The sequence below is a fragment of the Notolepis coatsorum genome, assembly GCF_963971535.1.
Source record: "Notolepis coatsorum genome assembly, contig: SCAFFOLD_689, whole genome shotgun sequence".
NCBI lineage: Eukaryota > Metazoa > Chordata > Actinopteri > Aulopiformes > Paralepididae > Notolepis > Notolepis coatsorum.
This window is the reverse complement of record NW_028170141.1, coordinates 60,001-79,539: the sequence shown is the minus strand read 5'-3', so window position 1 is coordinate 79,539 and position 19,539 is coordinate 60,001. Positions and strand designations below refer to the sequence as shown.

Below are 19,539 nucleotides of genomic sequence, written 5' to 3'. Positions count from 1 at the left end.
CATTGTATACCTGTATGCCGTGACAATTAAAACTCTTGACTTGACTTGACTTGACTTGACTTGTTACACCCTCTCAGTGAGAGTCCGCGCTGCCAGGTGAAAAGAAGCGGTTGATTGGCTGGACGTGTGTCGGAGGAAGCACGTGATAGCCTCCACTCTCCCAGACAGACCGTAGGGGGTAGGTGCGCAGCGACCAGGAAGGGGATTGGGAATTGGCATAACGACTAACATTGGGATGGGATAAAAACGGAGGAAAAAGGAGAGGGGAAAAGATATAAAAAAAATTAAAAATAAAGTAGTTGTGTGAACTAAATATTTCTAATTCACGCTTTCCAGTTGACTCCAGTTGAGCAGGTTGAGAGAGAGTGGGTGAGAGAGAGCGAGATAGAGTGGGTGTGTGAGAGAGAGAGAGAGAGAGAGAGAGAGAGAGAGAGAGAGAGAGAGAGAGAGAGAGAATGTGACTGAATGAGTGTGTGTGTGGGCAGAGCAGGTTCAGAGAGAGAGAGAGTGGGTGAGAGTCAAGAGAGAAAGAGAAAGAGTGAGAGAGAAAGTGACTGAATGAGTGTGTGGGCAGAGCATGTCTCCAATGTGTGTGTCTCTCCCTCTTTTATATGGATGAATAATGGTCTTTAGTGTATGTGTGTAGCCCTTGTGTTATATTTGTATATTGAGCTCACATAAAATACTTTCTATGGAAATGGATGATAAAATGTGTATTGTATCATTTAAAGAGAGAGAGAGAAAGAAAGAAAGGAAGAGGGACTATGACTGAATGTGTGTGTGTGTGTCTGTGCAGTAATAAGGCCGTCCATCACAGTGGGTTATCATTAAGAGAGAGGAGCTGTGTCTCACTACTTATTAACCCCTTAAGCCCGATCGGCCGGTACCGACGCTCCAGAACTGCCAATCATCGGCTGAAGGCGAAAATGATTGGTCAGCGTTGTAGAGTAGTTGTATTCTTATTAACCCTTTGGGTGCCGTTAACGTAGAACTACGTTTCTGACGCCCGACGGTTGAGTGCCGGAAACGTAGATCTACGTTTTTCTCACAGTATTTCTTTTATTCGCTATTGCCATTCATAATTCAGCGGGGCACCTTGTGCATACTGTTCTGAATGTGTCTGAGCTGGCAGACGGTCTTATACCGTCCTCTAACGCCTTCGGCCGTTATTGCACTCCATTACAAACGGTGTAGTTTATTTTCTCTACCGAGCTGCAGCGTGGGGGCGGGTCCTAAACACTCCGGCAAAACACGCGATTGTAGGGATGGCTTGGACAACTGACCCCGCCCGCCCGTTGAATGAATGAATGAATGAATGAAAACTTTATTTAACAGATTGCAGAATGGGTACAATACAGTACGGCTCAATACACACAATTGTTAAGGGGATGCAGACCAGAGAAAGACGTTTGTCTTGTTTACATCAGGGTCCCCCATTTTCAATTCATATGTCATTCATGTGCAATGCCGCGCTCCAGGGCCCATTTCATGCATGCACGAGGAGACATAATGATAATCTAGCGTTGATTTCAGGAAGATTAGATAATCAGGCGAAAAATGACAACGTGATAAGTGAATTACACAAAAACGCTATTTTCGCGTCTTTTTCCTGGAATTACTCAGAAGCACCCAAACTATATTCATATTCAAAATGGTATAAAACGGAAATGTATGGATGAAAAAATAATAATAATCTGTTTCTTGCACGTTGACTGGAAGCAACTCACTGACAATCGACGGCGTTATTAGACCCATAGCTATAATATAAAATATAGGTATAGCTTTACAAACAAGGTGAGCGTTTACATGGGGTTAATGGACGGCAAGGCCAGGTCACTTCCCGGAAGGGGCATGGCACTCAATGTGTTAAGAGAGGAGCTGCGCCTCACTTCTTGAGAGAGGAACTATGTGAAGTTACGTCGCCCCCATACATCAAATGGATCCGAACGGAATACATACTCATGTGCAAACGGAATATGACTTTTTGAGCCAAGATTTATTCCACGTCATAAATAGATCAATACAGTCCATTGTGTTTCTTTTTCAAATGTAGCCAAGAGTAAAGACCCAAACCCTATCAAAACAGCAGTCAAAGTGTATATTTTCAGCACTACGTTTGTTTACCAATGATGTTTGAAGTGTTATTAGCTAAATATGAGCTTATAAAAAATGGAAACCAGATGATTTAGACACGAGGAAATGACGCCGTCATGAAATCGTTATAGTTCTAAGAAAGAGGAGACCCAGGGCTTTTCGATGGAGGTCGACATTTTATAAAACTACACTACCCAGCTCACACCAGCCGCTGTCAAAGCTGTCAAGGCTGATGTGAAAAAAAGATATTGGCGTGATTTCCGTGGTATATCTCACGGGTCGAACAAACCTGAACGTTATTGCCATAAACTATAACGTATATTGTTTCTTTACCTTTCTGTGAAAAAAAATTAGTTGCAATCTGCTAAGAAATGGCAGAGCTATGGACATTATACAAACGTAACTGTACTTAGATTTCATTCATGGTCTTCATTCACTGGTGGTACTAAATCCAGATTTAACTGCCATTGGAAAGAGGAGATCCATACTGTAGATGTATGACTTGGCCATAATACGGTCATTTATAGGCCTGATATTCTATATTCTATATGGATATTTCAAATTGCATGGGTCCGCATGGCAAAATTCAGTACTGTATCTACAAAAAACCCTGTAAATCATCTGCCCTTTGTTCATTTGCTTAGAACTTTAGTAGACTTGATCTCATTTTCACGTCTGGTCAGTGTTAGCATGGTGTTATTCACCAGCAAAGATGACTTTTTTTTATAAAAAAAGAAATGTATATTCTCCTTTGGTTAATTACATATTTACTCAAGCATAGTAACAGACAATATTCTGACAATGGGAATACATTCCTCGAGGTCCTCAGAGAACCTGCTAAAACCTTGCCTTGAGATTTCTCCAGTGTATTCCTCTGAGCAAAACTAATACCCTCATGACCAGTTTGGAGACCAGACAGACTTGTCAGGCATTCCCCCTGGTGAACGACCTTGTAATGTCTACCCCCGTGGCTCAGTCATGTACAGTGAAAACCACAATGACTTCAAGACAGAAAGTTGTGTAGTGTGTGTAGTGGGTAGTTTGTAGTGTGTGGTGGGTAGTTTGTAGCGTGTGGTGGGTAGTTTGTAGTATGTAGTGGGTAGTTGTAGTGTGTAGTGTGTGTGGTGGGTAGTTTGTAGTGTGTGGTGGGAGCCTTCAACTAGTCTTTATACCTACACTCAGGACTCACACGCAAAAAGAAAACAAACCTTCTTACTTTTACTATTATGTACCTTACCACTATGCTAGAATACTAATCCTACTACCTACTATGATAGGTAATCTATACTACTATTCACACAAGTTCAACAATATTTGACGAACAATACCACTGACCCAAAGTTGTACCCTTCCTGCTGACTTGTTGTACACAATTTGTAAGTCGAGTTGTTACATTTTAGCAAACTAACCTATGATTTAGCTTGCTCAGTAGTCTAGGCCTACTATTAATTAAATTATTTGTCTACCTTTATGTGGTACAGTCTTATGCCGGAGCTATAGGCCCAATTAACCAATTAAAAAGGTAATTTGATTTGCATTGGCAGGGTTTGGCCCTGTCTGGCCAACGGGAAACATATTATAGGCACTATAAGTAGACACCGCTACATAAAACAAGCTGGTCTGCCTGAGTGACTGGTGGAAGAAGGAGAAATAGAGATTGGACTGATTGAGTCAAGCCATGTCACATTCAAGTTTGAAATGCTTCTTTCTGTTTTGCTCCTGAGAGTGTGCTAGATACTGCACTGTTCTGTACTGGTAATATTATTTATTTGTGTTAACTTTTGAATAAAACAACTTATTAAACACAAGTACATCTTATTGAACATTATTTTGATATTTCATTACCAATTATCATAGCAAAACAGCTTTTTCAAACAGTCTGTAATGCATTTTGGAAACGGGAGATGGGCTCATGGTGTAATGGGCCACCTGGCCTGAGAAACGTAAGGAGGAAAGAAAAAGTAAGGACTTACTTCTGATCATTATTTGGGTAGAACACACATATTTTGAATGCCTTCGGCAGATTTTTTTTTTTTAGCCATTTTAATCTAGATTCATCTAGATTAAATCCAGGATTGCAGATTGATTAATCTAGATTACATTTTTTTTTTTATCTATGCCCACCTCTAATTCCTACACACCACCCTCCACACACATTTCTCTCTCCCACATGCTCTTCCTCTCTCTCTCTCTCTTTGCTCTCCTCCGAACATCCCAGGAGACATAAATCAAGTGTGAACAGTGCCGTCTGTGCCGGTTCTGTCCAACTGGTTGTTTGATAGAGTGAATGTGACAGCGAGTCACACTATTTGCACCTACAGTACAGTAACGTAGTTGTGTGTTTATCCAGAATATGCAAGTGAAAGATCACTGTTTTGTCTGTGTTGTTGTTGGTGGTGAAATGTCAAATGTGTGTAGTAGGAAAATTACCATACCAAAACACACAGACACACACCAAACCAAAACAAACAAACATTACCATACCAAAACACACAGACACACACCAAACCAAAACAAACAAACATTACCATACCAAAACACACAGACACACACCAAACCAAAACAAACAAACATTACCATACCAAAACACACAGACACACACCAAACCAAAACAAACAAACATTACCATACCAAAACACAAACAAACATTACCATACAAAACACACATATATTTCAGACCTCATGATCTAGAGGGAAGCTCAGGTTGAGTTCCCAGTAGGGCTGGGCGATTCTTGCTAAAATGTGAATCACGATTTTTCTCTCTAAGAATTGAGATCACGATTCTCTCACGATTCTTATTTTTTCAATAAAATCATTTAAAAAGTAAAGTAAAAAGTAAAAAAAAATAAAAAAAAAATTGTTTTATACTTGTTCTTTTATAAAAAAGAAATCGTCATAACTTAGAAATGAGATTGCATAGGTCTATGAATCGAGATTGCGTTTTTTTTTAATTAATTGCCCAGCCCTAGTTCCCAGCCCCCCGTCTCAGGTAGCTCAGCCTCAGATTGAGTTCCCAGCCCCCTGTCTCTAGTTCCTCAGGTTGAGTTGCATCAGCAACTCTCCCTCTCTCCTTCATTACCACCCTCCCGTCTCAGTCACTCTCTTGTGTGTGTGTGTGTGTGTGGGGGGGGGGGGCGCGTGGCAGTAGCACAGGTTGAACAGTGCAGATGTGAACAGTAATTACAGCAGTGTTGTCTCCTGGTAATTAACAGAGACTTGGTTAAGACAAGGAGGTGGAGTGGCACCGCTGCCTCTAATTACTGTGTCATTTATTACAGTCTGCAAGTACCACGCTTTACACACACACACACACACACACACACACACACACACACACACACACACACACACACACACACACACACACACACACACACACACACACACACACACACACACACACACACACACACACACACACACACACACACACACACACACACACACACACACACACACACACACACACACACACACACACACACACACACACACACACACACACACACACACACATCATTCCCAGTCAACCAAACCATCTACGCAGCCGGCCTGTCAGCCAACGGTTCATCCGTTGATTCACTTATTCATCCATCATCAATCACACCATCTCTCCCATCTATTTTCTCAACCCTCCCATCAACCCAGAGTCTGACATCGATCCATCTGCCCCACCCACCCATTAACCACTTCATTAATCCGTCTATCCATCCATGAGTGTTATCCATCTTCAAAGTTGTTGACAAATTAAATATTAGACCAACACAGCCAGGGAGACAGGGTTGGTTCTATGGTACAGTCAGGGACACAGGGTTGGTTCTATGTGTAGAAGGGTGGATTATCCCTGCTTGTGGGAGTAGTAGTACACAGACACTGGGTAGTAGGATACTATAGAATTGGACCTATATGTACCCCCGTCTTTGGCCCGGAACGTCGTTCTGGAGGGCTTGCAGCAGGAGTGGATGGGGCCCAGGATTTACTAACCTGGGAACTGGTACTCCGGTCTCCCTCGCCTTCCAAGGCGGTCAGCAGTAGCTCCCCACACACTCTCACTTCCCCCAGTACCTCCGACAGCCCTCCCACAGCCAGTGACTGTCAGTTCAATAGTATTATTGGGCTTCCCTTTAAGCAGTACCCTTCCTTGACCACCTGTATAGACCCTTCAAATGCTATTCTGTGAATGGGGTGTAAGGGTTAAATAATTATGCAGTCACAATATTTACCCAGGGGTTAGAATAGCAAAGGGAAGAGACAGACACACAGACAATGCTCCCAATAAGGTCTACTTTATATAGAAGCCTGGGCAGTTACAGTTAATACTTCCAATTTATTCATACATGGCACCGGGTGCTCTCACTGTTAATGTAGGGGAAACTATTCCCACCATTGGCACCGCGTGATCAATACATTAATAACACCCCGCTTGTACTAGGGGAGACCCAGGCGTAAAGTAGAGAAACATTGGGAATTCAAATAACAAAAATAACAAAATACCAAAAGAAAACCAAGTAAATGTGGGCCCACGTTACCAAAATAAAACCTACACTAAAGCCGGCTTAAATTGTTTGGGGTACCCCTTAGACCAGGGGTGGGCAATCATTTTTCCCGGGGGGCCGAATGAGCAACTGAAAATATGTTGGGGGGCCGGGCCAAAATTCCAAACTCAATTATGCATAATATAAATTTTATTTCTATATAAAAAGCAGTAAATGGCATTGTTTTGACCCCTGGTAAGAGTGTATGTTATTATTTGGCAATTAAAAGGTGAGGTTAGCTTTCAAAAATATAATTTATTCAAATAGAATTTATTTCCAAAATGATAAACAAAATGTGAAACATTAATAACAAAGGGCATTTTGAGTTTCATATACTATTGAAACAAGGATTTTCTTAGCTTTCTAAAGACATCACATCATCTTATAGCAAAAATAAACAAGACATGTCACTGAACTGTGTAAAGAAAAGTGTCCCAGTTTTGTAGCCTTTTTTACTTTACATGCCTATATTAAACATTTAATGTTTTCAGAACTGTGCAAAAAAAAGAAAAAAAAATATCAAGTGTCCCATTTCACTTGTTATATTTCCACATTTTAGTGTTCTTCAGTTCTTTTTTTTTCATTCAGTGTGAGAAATACAGTCTCTGTTGAGCTTTAACAAGTCCATCAAAGTCAGGTTGCATGTCTGAGGTGGAGATGTGAAGCACAGCTGCCAGATGTTCATCAGTGAGAGAGGATCTGTACCTGGACTTGGTAAACGTCATGACTGAGAATGTCTGTTCACATATGTAGGTGGATCCAAAGAGAACCAACATCTTCTGAGCATGTATCCTAAGCGTATACTGTGCGTGTGAACGTTGACATGAAGAAAAAAAAAAGTAAAAAAAAAAAAAAAAAAATATTAAAAAAAAATATTTTTTTTAATTATTTTTTTATTTTTTTTATTATCGTGTAATCTTTCGCGGGCCGGTCAGAATCATCCCGCGGGCCGGATCCGGCCCGCGGGCCGTACAATGCCCAGGTCTGCCTTAGACACTGGTCGTTAGCGTTCACTTGAATGGACGTTGATGTTGATACACGAGGTACCGTTAGTATTTAGCCAAGATGGCGGACCCACTCCTATCACCCGTTGTCCAGGTAAGTAAGTAAGTATTTATACAAGATGGCGTCGGCAATCCCGCGAGCACAGCCAGCGGGCTGGGCGAACAGCTTGGGCAGTGGTTAGCTGGAGGAGCGCGCTGTGATGGCGACCTCTGCTGGTGGGAAGAGGCGTCCTCTGTAACGTCTGGGGAACGTCCACTGCTGGCTGTTGCTTGCTGCTGTCGCGCAAGCTAATACTGTTGCTACCCTAAACACAGCTAAGCTTCGGGTCTGGATGCACCCTCCTGCTATATCGGTTGTACTACTAACGCAACGTGGCTGGCTATACCACCGGTCTTCAGCGCCGCGCGCCCCCCCCGGTAGTCTACTGGAGTCAGACGGAGCCGTTAGCAGCATGCTAATACACCGCACACTTACTACTATAACCGTTAACTATAGACGTCAGTCCCGTTAACTCTAGACGTTAGTCCTTCGTTCTGTATCGCTTACTCACACACTATCGCTGGTACTTCTAGGATAACCCATCAACTAGCAAGTACTTCTCATCACCCGTTGCTCGTTCCAACGGGGCTCTCCTCATAACTTCTCCAACGGGGCTCTTCCAGAGCACACGCCCGCTGTGACTGCGACTGTTCACGGTCAAGTCCACTGCCGAAGAGAGCTTCCTGGTCCTTTCGCCCCCAGGTAACTCCCTCTTCCTCGTTGCTTTCCTCTCTCCTCCGCTCCACCTGCCACCACTACCACTCCGCCCCCTGCTGGCAACCTCCACTGATCCCACTCCAGGACCGCTCCAGAAAGGGAAAAAGTGCTTTAATGTTATTGTTAGTGACCCATACTGAAGCCGGAGAAGAGTAGCACCTCACCTCGTTATTAGACTGGGCGAGCTATCCAAAGGAACACTGTTTATCACACGTTATACACACACAGGGAAAGTAACAGTTAGTTAGCACTTCTGAATACTTAGTAGAATATTCAGGCTGCTACATATGGTACAGTCAGGGACACAGGGTTGGTTCTATGGTACAGCCAGGGAGACGGGGTTGGTTCTATGGTACAGCCAGGGAGACGGGGTTGGTTCTATGGTACAGCCAGGGAGACGGGGTTGGTTCTATGGTACAGCCAGGGAGACGGGGTTGGTTCTATGGTACAGCCAGGGAGACGGGGTTGGTTCTATGGTACAGCCAGGGAGACAGGGTTGGTTCTATGGTACAGTCAGGGACACAGGGTTGGTTCTATGGTACAGCCAGGGAGACGGGGTTGGTTCTATGGTACAGCCAGGGACACAGGGTTGGTTCTATGGGGTTGGTTCTATGGTACAGCCAGGGAGACAGGGTTGGTTCTATGGTACAGCCAGGGAGACAGGGTTGGTTCTATGGTACAGCCAGGGAGACAGGGTTGGTTCTATGGTACAGCCAGGGAGACAGGGTTGGTTCTATGGTACAGCCAGGGAGACAGGGTTGGTTCTATGGTACAGCCAGGGAGACGGGGTTGGTTCTATGGTACAGCCAGGGAGACAGGGTTGGTTCTATGGGGTTGGTTCTATGGTACAGCCAGGGAGACGGGGTTGGTTCTATGGTACAGCCAGGGAGACGGGGTTGGTTCTATGGTACAGCCAGGGAGACGGGGTTGGTTCTATGGTACAGCCAGGGAGACAGGGTTGGTTCTATGGTACAGCCAGGGAGACGGGGTTGGTTCTATGGTACAGTCAGGGACACAGGGTTGGTTCTATGGTACAGTCAGGGACACAGGGTTGGTTCTATGGTACAGCCAGGGAGACAGGGTTGGTTCTATGGTACAGCCAGGGAGACGGGGTTGGTTCTATGGTACAGCCAGGGAGACAGGGTTGGTTCTATGGGGTTGGTTCTATGGTACAGCCAGGGAGACAGGGTTGGTTCTATGGTACAGCCAGGGAGACAGGGTTGGTTCTATGGTACAGTGCATGACTTGTTCCTTTCCTCCTTCCGCCCATCCGCCCATCCTTTTATGTCTTTATGTTGTTGACAAGTGGAAGAGAGTAGGTTATTCCTATGGTACAGCACCACCAGTACATAATAGAACTGTTTTTAAACCGTTTTAGCTGCGGTGAAGTGGATGAAAAGAAGAAAAATAGCAGTGTTTGTATGAAAATGAATGCGTGTTATCTGTACGCCACAACTACCGACTCGTAATTGACTCATCTGAAACCCCGCCTTCCTTTCTTGATCCTCCAATCACAACCGTTGCTACAGAGGGAATTTTAATCGGAGGGACTGTTAATTTCATACAGATGCGTGAAGCTGGTCTTGTGTTAGGCTCTTTATACCATATGCAAGTGTTACTGTCTGCTCTCCACTGCTGCTTTGTCTGCTTTGCATTCTGTTGTATGCAAGGATGCAAGTCCCCTGGGTGAGTAGAAACTGATGAATACATTTATAACTCAAGTTCAATAACCTCCAGTTATTTTTGTTGCTGTGGCCTTTATTTTCTAACCTTTTCTTTTAAAACATACATAATTTTTTTCTCTTAGGACGATTTGCCCACCGGCACTTTGGCGACCCCTAGTGGCTCGGGTGTGCATATTTTGTAATACAATATATATATATATCGAATTGAAGGTTTATTTGTTGCCTGTCGATAGCGACAAAAGAGCGGTTCTCGAGTTACATGCCGGTATTTGAGGCTTGTGCAAAGTACACGGTATTGTGCAAAATACCACTCCCGACTCTTGGCGCAGTAGTTCCGTCAATCTAGATCCGATCTCGAAAATGATTGTGGAGGGTTGTAGCCAATGAGTGTGGCTTTCCAATGATACCCCACGTGGGGATGTATGAATCTAAAAAACAAAAAAAAACGAACAAGCGAAAACAGGAAGAGAAAAACAGCCGAATGAATTGAAGTCTATGAGAAAACTCAGTTTTTCTTTTGTACACAGTTTACCAAAATCACTCCTAATCACTCATTTCTGAATGGATCTTTATGACATTTGGACATGTACTACATAAGGCTTCAGGCTATGGGTCCGTATGGATTTGTAAGCCATACCACCTTCTGGGGAAATACTACCTCTGGACTACTAACTACAACGTTTTTCTACAACTCAAGTTCAGACCTATGTTACTCTATTACGTTAGCACTAAAAGTTAAATTTCTTTCTGGAATCAGAAACTTCAGAATGTCATCTTTCAAAAGAGACCAGGCTCATGCATGTGCTATAAGTATAAAGTATGTTGTTTTGGTTTGCAAAAAAAGTATGCAGTCCTCAAAAACGAAAACTAAAATGGCCAGGAGACTCATTGCAGGTTAAGCGGAAACTAGAATTAAAGGGGGATGTCACCAATTTTAAGAATTCACACGGCTTCTTTGTACAGTCAGTATTTGTGAACACACACCACTTTGTCCTGAAGCTAGAAGTCAGAGAGAGAACCGTCCTGTGATGTTACCTAGAAGTAAACGCTGCTCCAAAGACAGTGAATGGGGCTCAGACTTTGCGAGGCCATAAAATGTCTGCATGAAAAACCCAAATGAGGTTTAAATTCTAGAATTACTAACAGGACCGAGCCAGAATCTAAATTTAACTTAGCTGCAGGAGCTCACGCAAATAGCTTATGGCCTCACAAAGTTAGAGCCCCATTCATTGTCTATGGATTAGCCCCAGATTTTACATCTGGGGTGACATCACAAAACTAGCTCCAGGAGAGTGAGAATGTCCATGGACACAGGACAAACATTATGTGACTTATTAAAATGGATGGCATTCCCCTTTAACTTATTCCCGGCTGTTATACCTCAGTCTAGGGGTAAAAGTGGTACAATATGATGGCAGCATTGAACTGATGTGAACTTACGTTGACCCCAGCGGCCTGTGCGAGGGTTCAGGTAGTTTGGGTACAGCCCGTTGGGACGGTCCATTTTGGCCAGCAGCTTACGAATGTGCATCACCTGAGAGAGAACAGAGGGACAGTTATTTATCTGGTTTTTCTTTTTATTATTTCAATGCAAAATAATAGAAATCAAGGCAAAATCGGGGGGCGGAGCTGAGCGATCATGGAGTAGACGTGTTTCACATGAGCTCCCTTCTACCGTGCTGAATATACGTTTCTCCCCATTAGTCTTTATTTTATTTTTATTTGTTTTTTATCTGTTTGCTAGGTCGTCGTGTTTAGTATACATTCATCGACTTTTTTCGACTTTCTACGATGGCGGGGGTGGAAACCAGAGCCATGAAACCAGGCGCCACAACCAGCAAGCCGGCACCGCCGAGCCTGGCCGCACCGTCTCCCGCTGTCGGGGAGTTAAGCGAAGCTGTGCTCTTGGTCATGACCAAGCTACACGCAGACTCTGAGACACGCATCGCTGAAGCACAGAAGAAAGTGTTGGCGGATTTCTGTATCAGCCTCCGTCGTGAGATATCAGAAGAAATACGGCTGGCGGTAGTCCCGCTGACAGACAAGATGGAGACGATTCACGCTGCCTCATCGGCTAATGCTAACGAACTAGCCATGCTAACAACGGAGGTATCATCACAGTGTGAGAAGATGGCGGGTCTTGAATCCGCCCTGCTGGCTAGGCAGGCTGAAGTCAACAAATTACAGTCGGCAATGGAGGAGATGCAATCCCGGGATAGACGCCACAACGTCAGGATTGTTGGAGTACCGGAGACCAGCGGTGAAGGCCGTCTCTCTGAGACCGTGCCCGAACTGCTGCAGAAGATACTAGGGACGGACGTCCTCCCTATGCCTCCTATCTGTGAATCGGCCTACAGAGCGGGCAGGTTTTCTCCCGGCGTGAACAAAGAGCCGAGGCCCATCATAGTCGAGCTGAACAGACTCCAACAGAGAGAACTCATCATGCGGTCGGCTCGTACCAGAAGGGGTAATCTGAGGCTTGGCGATCACAAAGTGGCCATTTTCGAGGACTTTACACCGGAGGTTCAAGCACAGAGAGCCGAATACAAGGTGGTCCTGACTAAGCTATGGAAACTAGGCCTGAGGCCCACGTTATTCGCTCCCGCGAAATTATCTGTGTTGGAGAAGGTCGGTGGTCAGCGTTTGTTTTGGTCGTTGGCTTAAGCGAAGGAATATCTCGCGGAGACACCCGAGTCTGTTGCTTGATATCTATGGAGGGTGAGTGACTTGGCGGTTTGGGCCTATATACATTGATTAGGTAGACTATTCACAAACACTTGCTGTCATGCCCAGACATGCTAACTGTCCTCTGCCCATCCAACTAGCGGGGCTTCCCAATGACTTCTGTTACTTGCTAAAGCTGACCTCATGGTCGTACTTGTGTATCGCCTCTTTGGAAGCTAACGAGCTAGCTGAACAATGTACATAATAGGCTAACGTGCTATCCGGATTCATCACTAGCTTACGCGCTAGCCTCGGGCTAGCTAAGCGGGCTTCGTCTATCGTCTGCGCTGAGACATTCGAGACCCGTTAATGGTTACGTATTTTGGTTGCTGTTACTGTTCAAAGGGACATTGGTTTGCACAATTCAAGAGTGACCGAATCCCTAACTAACTTCTGGTATGCTTTTATTTTTATATCCAGGTTGTTTTGAGCTTTGGGATCCAAAGTAGATGCCAAGGTCGGTTGAATATGCATATACAATGTATGATAACAGGTTGGGTCGGGTATGGCTTGCATGGCTATATGGTTATATGGCTTGCACTCTAGCCATTACCCTCTTTTCCTTTCTTTTTTCTTTCCTATTGTCGCTGTTTTTATGTCATCTGTATGCGCGATTTAAATGTGATCCGATTCTACCTTGGACTAACTGCTGATTCGCCTTAATTTTGTTTTGAATTTTCCGTGAGCCACTTATGCTATAACGTTGCGACATTAATATGCAGACTACAAGGTAGATGGTTACAGGGTGGATGCTGAGTAATTATATAATAATTATTGTCGCTGTTTTAATGGCATTTGAAGGAGCAATTTAACTGTGATTCGATCCTACATTGGACTAACTGCTCCGACCGATATCTTTATTGAAACAATGTATGATAACAGGTGGTGTCAGGTGTTGCCTATTACCATCCCCGGATTAATTAATGAATGTGTTTAATTCTATTCTTACATAGGTTATGTCATTTCAGCCGTTGTGCCTGATCAGAGGGACAGCTAAAGGGGTGCACTTTGACCATAACCCTTTTTTTCCCCTTCCCTTTTTTTTTTTTTTTGTCATGGTTTAATTGACACTGTTCACACAATTTTGCACATTTAACCTGTAACCCGATACTGCCTTAGACTATCGGCTGGGATGCTTTAATTTAATTTCGTTTTGAATTTTCCTATACCCTTTTGGGCCATAACAATGCGACGTTGAAGCGCAGATTCGGAAATAGATGGCCGCAGGTTGATGTGGAGTTATTATTTAATAATGGCTATTTTTACCATTATGGTTATCTCATGTTGGGGCCAGGGCTCAGGTGGGTTTCGACCGATATCTTTATTGAATTTTATTTTTATTATTATTTGTGTTTATTGGACTAGTGGGGGTTTACTCAGGGGTTTATCTAGAGGGGGGTTGGAGTGGGGAGCGTCTTATTGATCCATGTCTCTAGTGGGAAGTGATAAGAAGATGACCATCCTCAGGGGATGGGGCATAGGGTGGGGATTGGAGAGTGGGTATAGGGGGCCTTATAATAGGACGGGTGGGATAGGGTTTAGAGTAGAAGGAGGGGGGGTTGTAGCTGGGGTGGTATTTTTATGTGTTTTATGTACTGTTGTCTTATATGTGTGTAATCGTTCCTCCTCTGAACTCCTGGGATTGACCGTCCGGGCCCGCCGGGATCAGCACCACTGTACTCAGCCTGGCTGCACTGGTATGTTCTCTATGCATTTATACAAGCTCGACCATGGCTAAATTGAATATTTTAATTTGGAACGCAGGAGGGCTTAACGCCCCACACAAGCGTGCCAGTGTCCTTTGGCTATTGAAGAGGAGAAATATTGACCTTGCTCTCCTTAGTGAAACGCATTTATTGGTAGGTGACGTGTCAAGACTGGCAAATCGGCAATATCACGTTATCTCCTCATCCTCAGCCGATGATAAGATGAAAGGAGTAGTCATAGTTACAAGACGTAACCTTGATATCAAAATCTTGGATGTATGGTCGGACACGGAGGGAAGGATTACTATAGCAAAAGTTGAATTCTTGCATAGGAAGATGGCTATAATAGCATTGTATGCTCCTAACACATTTGATTCAGCGTTCTATAATACAATCACGAAGAATATGTTGGAACTTAATGGATACGCTCTCATTGTGGGTGGCGATTTTAATGCGTGCTGGGATGCGGAGATGGATAGGTCCGGGCCCTCTGAAACGAGCGACCAAAAACGGGCCTCTAAGGCCCTTAGGATGTGGGCCAAAGACACAGGGCTCACAGACCTTTGGCGCTTATGCAACCCCACCCTCAAAGATTACTCTCACCTGTCAGCCAGACACAAAAGCTTCTCTCGAATTGACTATGCATTCGCGTCCCCTAATATGTTTGATAGTTTCGATGTCTCATTGGTTCCCTTGGCTCTCTCAGACCACAAGGGGATTTTCCTTACGGCAACCTTTGGCAGGCTCTCCGCAAGAGCTCCCAGATGGCGTTTTAATTCGACCTTGCTAAAGAACGATGACTTCTGTTCTGAGTTCAGGAGTAAACTAGCTGAATTTTTGCAGATCAACGTTGGCACAGTAGAAGACCCTAGGGTCCTGTGGAACGCATTGAAAGGATTCATCAGGGGTCATGTCACACTATTTGCCTCCAATTTGCGAAAATCCCGGTCAAAAAAGCTAGAAGGACTGGAATCATTATATGCGGACCTATACGCATCCTTGCAAACTGACTATAATGAACGACTAAACACACAACGTAAGATAGTCAAAAAAGAAATAAACTCCATACTTAAACAACAGTCTGAGTTCTTGATACATAGGACAAGACAAAATTACTATTTTCACGGCTCCAGACCTAGCCATCTATTGGCAATGAAAATACGCTCAAATGATCATTTCTCGGATATCCCCTCGATTAGGACGAGCCAGGGTGCAGTCACTACTGATTCGAAAAAGATCAATGACACTTTTAAAGAGTTTTACTCACAGTTATATAGCTCAGAGGGTAATCTGGATGATTCTAAATTTGAATCGTTCATTGGCGGGCTTGAGATACCCCACATTTCTGAGGAAGAGGCCAAGGAACTGGGGAGACCGATTACTCTCGTAGAATTGAGGGAGACGATTGTTGAAATGCAGAGGGGTAAGGCACCAGGCTGGGATGGTATTCCACCCGAAGTGTATTTAGCTTTCTGGGACCAACTGGGTCCATTGATGCTCGATATGATCAATTACGCTATCGAACAAGGGGAGTTCTCAAGAGATGTCAATATGGCGTTGATTTCTTTACTTCTCAAGAAGGACAAAGATCCCAATGATTGTGGTAGCTATAGACCCTTGAGTCTTCTCGGGGCCGATTTAAAGGTGTTTGCCAAGGTGCTGGCCCGTCGCCTGCAGAGATTTATGTCTGTATTGGTACACTGCGATCAAACTGGTTTTATCCCGGGGCGTCTGGCTGCAGATAATCTTAGGAGGCTGTTGCATGTAATCGATAACAGTAAAGACAATACAACTCCATCCACAGTTCTGTCTTTGGATGCCATGAAGGCGTTTGACAGACTTGAGTGGTCATACCTGTGGAAGGTACTTGAGGTCATGGGTCTTGGAAAGAGTTTTATTCATATGATTAAAGTCCTGTATGCCTCGCCGTCTGCGATGATACTGACAGGCAAAAACTGTTCCACACTCTTTCCAGTCTCCAGATCTTCTAGACAGGGTTGCCCTCTGAGCCCGGGACTGTTCGCGCTTTCCCTCGAACCTTTGGCCCAATTTATTAGGCAATCGGAGGACATCGTCCCCATAATGGTCAACAATACTCCACACAAAATTGCTCTCTATGCGGATGACCTGCTGATTTTCATGGACGACCCCTCCCGGTCGGCCACAAAATTATTGAGGATAATCGACGACTTTGGTAAATTGTCAGGTTTTAAGATTAACTGGAACAAATCAGCCTGCCTACCTCTTAATGAACTGGCCAAGGCGGTACGACTACCAGCTGATATCCCCATAGTAGAACATTTTAAATACTTGGGCATAGAGATATTCCCCACGCTGAACCAAACTACTAAGTACAACTTCACGGGTACTTATGATAAAATACGCCAGGATCTAGACAGGTGGTCGTCCCTTCCTAACTCCTTACAAGCCCGGGCTTCCATAATCAAAATGAACATCCTGCCTAGGATACATTTTATTAGCTCAATGCTCCCCCTGCCCCCTCCAATAGACCACTGGCGCAAGGTACAATCGATGGTATCTAAGTTTGTCTGGAATAACAAACGCCCGAGAATCAAAAGGGCTACTACTCAACGTAGAAAACAAGATGGGGGCCTCGCAATCCCTGATTTTAAACTTTATTTCTGGTCCTTTTCACTGAGACCTCTGATGTGCTGGCTAGACCCTGTAGAGGCTGTATCGTGGCGCTCCTTAGAAGCGGCGGCGGTATCTCCGCTAAGATTGCAGGATGTAGTGTACTCCACTGTCTCTATTTCGAAATGCCGGCTGAGGTATGGACCGATCATAACTCACGTGATCCAAACGTGGCGTAATGTACAGAGGTCGTGTGGGGTTAAATGCCCTTGGCACCTGGACTCTCCAATTTTTAATAACCAGCAATTACTTGTTGGACACAAGCCGGTTAATATTCCTCAATGGCAAAGGAGGGGAGTGCATACTCTGGAGGATATTTATGATAAGAACGGCCTCCGTGCGTTTCAGGACTTAAGAGAATTTTATGATCTTCCCGGCGAGTCCTTCTTTCTTTACCTTCAACTAAGGTCAGCACTGAGGGCGCATGGCGTACCGTGGGCTCAAGCCTTGCACCCACACCCCTTCCTCAGGCTCATAGTGGACAGGACGACATCCAGAGGGTTTGTCTCCGACTTTTATACGCTCTTAATTCAATCCACGTATAAAAATGTATCATTGGATACAATCTGGCGTGTGGATATCCCGGAGTTGGACCCCGAGTTTGACTGGGATGATGTTTGGGCAAATGTGGCATTATCTTCCCGCAACCCCAATCACCAGCAAATTAATTTTAATTATATTCATAGGACCTATCTTACACCTAGGAAGCTATATGCTATGGGACTGATAACCGACTCTCGGTGCACTTTGTGCTCTCAAAAGGCCACTGGCACTTATATGCATATGTATTGGGATTGCCCACCAGTGGCCCGCTTCTGGAGGTCAATAACGGACAAACTTTCAGATCTGTGTGGCTTAACTATCCCATTCACAGCTGTTACGCTACTCCTGAACGATATAACGACACTACCCACGTCCGTACAACTGAAAAGGGTTGTCCTAGCGGGCGTCACAGCAGCGAAGAAGCTAATAGCAATGAGATGGAAGGAGCCTGAGAAGCTTACAATGATTAACTGGTCCCTAACTCTATTGGATGTGATTTATCTTGAGATATCCACAGCCCGGGTGATTGGGGTGGGGCAGGCTGGAATTGACCTGTGGTTCGCAGCAGCTGAGAAGGTAAAGACCGCAGTGTGCGGCTGAGCGGGGTTGGGGTGCGTGTTCGGGTGAGTCCGGCGGTCTCTTGGGAGGGGGAGGAGGAAATGTTTTTGTCTGTCTTGTCTTTTGTCTTGTCATCTTGAGTTTAGCTGGGGATATTATGGGGGGGCAGCTATTTAACTATTTCTTCACTGTTTGGCCACTTTTACACGGTCTCTGTGAGTCTATGGAACACCTCTACAGGTTTTTGTTTTTTCTTGAAGGTTCATTGCTCTGTTTTCGGGTCGTGTTCTCAAAAAATGGTCCTTGTGGTGGATTGGAGATGTACGTTTTATTAATATAGGGTCACACGGCCGGGAATCGGGGCTGAACACTGGGAAAGACCATTTATTAGATAGTACCCCTTGGAATTAAAATTTAGAAGGTTGAACTCTGTTTTCTTTTCTCTTGTCTGTATAATTGTTAGTCTGTATTATTATTATTGTTTTTGTTATTTTCTTGTGAGGTTCTATGTATTGTGATTGTGGTTAATGTGTTGTCTTGTTTCGTGTGAATAATAATAAAAAATTTGATAAAAAAAAAAAAAAAATCAAGGCAAAATCCACACCTTCTGGTAGTAGGCGGGGTTCCCGGTCAGGTAGGTGAGGTGAACAAACTCCATGTGAAGAGTCCCAAACTCTGCCAGGATACTACTGCCTGCTGACGCCCAGCCCCAGTTACGACCCACACCACTGGGGAGAGAGAGAGAGACAGAGAGAGAGAGAGAGAGAGAGAGAGAGAGAGAGAGAGAGAGAGAGAGAGAGACAGAAAGACAGGGTGGGTATAGAGAGAGAGAAAGGGTTGGGCATAAAAATAAAGAGTCATTCAAATCCATAATACAACAGAAATTAGAGGCACAATCTGTGATTAAGACAACAAAGATAAAGGTGACCAAGCTCTAGCTATACGTACGTATATAGGTCTATGCAACAGGTTCACCCTCTTCGAGACCTGCTAGTAAGGTGACATTTACACATGGTCATATGTGACAATGGGACATAAGGAGCATCTGGAATTACTTATATTATACATGAGTGCATCTAACATTAATGGCCTCTAAGTATTCTAGAGAGAGAGAGAGAGTCAAGTCAAGTCAAGTCGAGAGAGAGAGAGAGAGAGAGAGAGAGAGAGAGAGAGAGAGAGAGAGAGAGAGAGAGAGAGAGAGAGAGAGAGAGAGAGAGAGAGAGAGAGAGAGAGAGAGAGAGAGAGAGAGAGAGAGAGAGAGAGAGAGAGAGAGAGAGAGAT

General features: G+C 44.3%; 1 protein-coding gene across 1 annotated transcript in view; it reads right to left on the bottom strand.

Annotated features, from left to right (window-relative positions):
* LOC311248602 (mannosyl-oligosaccharide 1,2-alpha-mannosidase IB-like) overlaps positions 1 to 19,539 on the bottom strand; it is a gene marked incomplete at both ends in the record, with an annotated part of 80,427 nt that overhangs the window by 22,831 nt on the left and 38,057 nt on the right. The window contains 2 exons of the mRNA XM_084339459.1: positions 11,516 to 11,609; positions 18,863 to 18,986. Of these exons, the coding sequence (XP_084195585.1) occupies positions 11,516 to 11,609; positions 18,863 to 18,986 (218 nt within the window). The remainder of the gene's footprint in view (positions 1 to 11,515; positions 11,610 to 18,862; positions 18,987 to 19,539) is intronic.